Source organism: Puntigrus tetrazona, chromosome 11, assembly GCF_018831695.1.
Source record: "Puntigrus tetrazona isolate hp1 chromosome 11, ASM1883169v1, whole genome shotgun sequence".
Classification (NCBI taxonomy): domain Eukaryota; kingdom Metazoa; phylum Chordata; class Actinopteri; order Cypriniformes; family Cyprinidae; genus Puntigrus; species Puntigrus tetrazona.
The window spans coordinates 16,604,500-16,606,604 of NC_056709.1; the positions used below are offsets into that span (position 1 = coordinate 16,604,500).

Sequence of the window (2,105 nt, forward strand, 5' to 3'; positions counted from 1 at the left end):
ACCCAGTCCACCCTGGGCTCCTCCTCCTCCACCTCCACCTCCACCTCCTCCACCTCCTTTGGGCTCTGTGTAAATAAAAACATATTACGATCATAAGAATTCATTCTTCAAATCGTCTTTGGCTCTACACTCTTAAAAATAAAACACACACACACACACTTGCAAGCACGTTAGGTATATATGTTTATATGCATGTACAATATTACAGAGATCGAGGAGAACTCACTGTCCAGCGCCGGGGCACTCCGATCATTGGTGACGGCCTTCTTCAGTCGAGCTCCTTTGCTGATATCTGATAGCAAAGCGTTTCTCCCTTGCTGCTCGGATCTGCTCAGATTTGGCTTTTCTGTGTTTGCCTAGTGATAGTCATTGTAAATTAGACAGGCTCCATAAACAACACCCCTTACATCTATTCAAAACGGCTGTTGAGCCTTGAATGACAAGAACGATAAACAGCTAACTATACTATACTTCACTGCACTATTCTATAGTATAGTATGCCATGCTATTTTACACGCTACACTATACTATGATATACTATACTACACTATTCTGTGCTACGCTATGTACTATGTTATGCTACACTATACGCTACATTACATTATGCTTTACTGGACTGTGCTGTGCTTTGCTATACTGTACGCTACACTATACTGTGCTGTAGATGTGAACAACGCTGTCGTACCAGTGCGAAGGTTGGAGGAGGGCCAGGAGGGGGCGGTGGTGGCGGTCCGGACATATTTCCTCTTCTTTATCACTAACCTAAAAGACTGAAAGCACGCAAACAAAAACACCTTAGTATTAAAGGAAGTGTCACATTAGCACTTAGCACATCATCAGAAGACACATACCTTATCTTCAATAGTTTTCGTTCCAGTTTTCAAAGAAACGGACGTGATTTCACGCGATACGCACATACTTACACGCACTTCAAACATAGCTTTTTGTAGTTTAATACAACCATGTGGAAAAAAAAGGAACAAAACAGCAGGTGTTCACTAAAGTCAATAAAATCAATAAAAGAGATTATTTGCTACGAATAAAATTGGGGAAGCTAAAATAAAAATAAAACTTGGTTCGACGTTGTGTAGACCACCGGTGGCAGAAAGACTTTCATAATAAGGGTTATTCATAAGTGAACAGACGACAGCTGTTGCATCGCTCTGGATATTTTACACACAGGCAGTGAAGTCATGGAGTGTGTCTCTCAAATTTAGAGGGCCTCTAAACAGACACGGAAGTGGATCAACTCGTTTCCTTTTATCGGCAGAAGTGCTACTGAAATACCCAAGAACCGCACAACAAACCAAAACCGCTGGTATTTAACACTCCCTAACAGCACTGGCATCCACCCAGAACGGCCTGCCAATCAACAGCCAGGCAGCTAGTTAGGGCACTTGAAAGGGGTCATGACCCGACAAACCAAAATTCCCCAAAAAGAGATGGTTGCGCTATAAAAACATCCTGCAGCGAGTCAAAATAACAGCTCGTGGACTGTAACAAAATGTGACCTATTTCACACTTAAATACTGCAAGACAGTTTCTAAACAGTTAAAAGGTCTTATCTGCTTCTCAGTTGATAGAACCGAAGCGAATGACTCTCTGACGCACGCAGAAATAAACACACCTGTGCAGCTCACCGTTAAACACGCTTCACATCTCTCTCCAGATATGAACACAGACACGCTGTTCACTTGCACCTTTAGATGCTCCGCGCTAACATCCACTAGATGTTAGCACTAAACCCCTGTGGAGTCAAAGCGGCCTACGAGCAGAACTGCAATACAAGTAACTGGTGCACAAAATCACACTTTGACAACTAAATTCTCACTTTGCAGTAACTTCAGCCTAATGCTCTTTACAGTTTTCGGGTGATATGAGAGCATATGTGCAGATAATGTTCGCAGACTCAGCGATGGTGAGTCTAAAACTTTTAAAGATTTTAGGTAAGATCTGAAATTATTAGAATTTTTAAAAAGATTGATATAAAAATGTCTGATAATCTTGTGAGCACAAATGTTTATAGACAAATATACTGCATTCATTTAAGACTGATAATATTGAATTATTATATATCTTAGTCAAATGTCAAATAAATATATAGC

The 2,105-nt window shown here is 40.8% G+C and overlaps 1 protein-coding gene across 1 annotated transcript in view; it reads right to left on the minus strand.

Annotated features, from left to right (window-relative positions):
- LOC122353776 (WAS/WASL-interacting protein family member 1-like) overlaps positions 1–2,081 on the minus strand; it is a 2,577-nt gene extending 496 nt beyond the window's left edge. The window contains exons 1-3 of the mRNA XM_043251655.1: positions 686–2,081; positions 227–356; positions 3–65 (exon numbers count right to left, since the gene is read on the minus strand). Coding sequence (XP_043107590.1) covers positions 3–65; positions 227–356; positions 686–739 — 247 coding nt within the window. The 5' untranslated portion in view covers positions 740–2,081. The remainder of the gene's footprint in view (positions 1–2; positions 66–226; positions 357–685) is intronic.
- Positions 2,082–2,105: the final 24 nt, after the last annotated feature.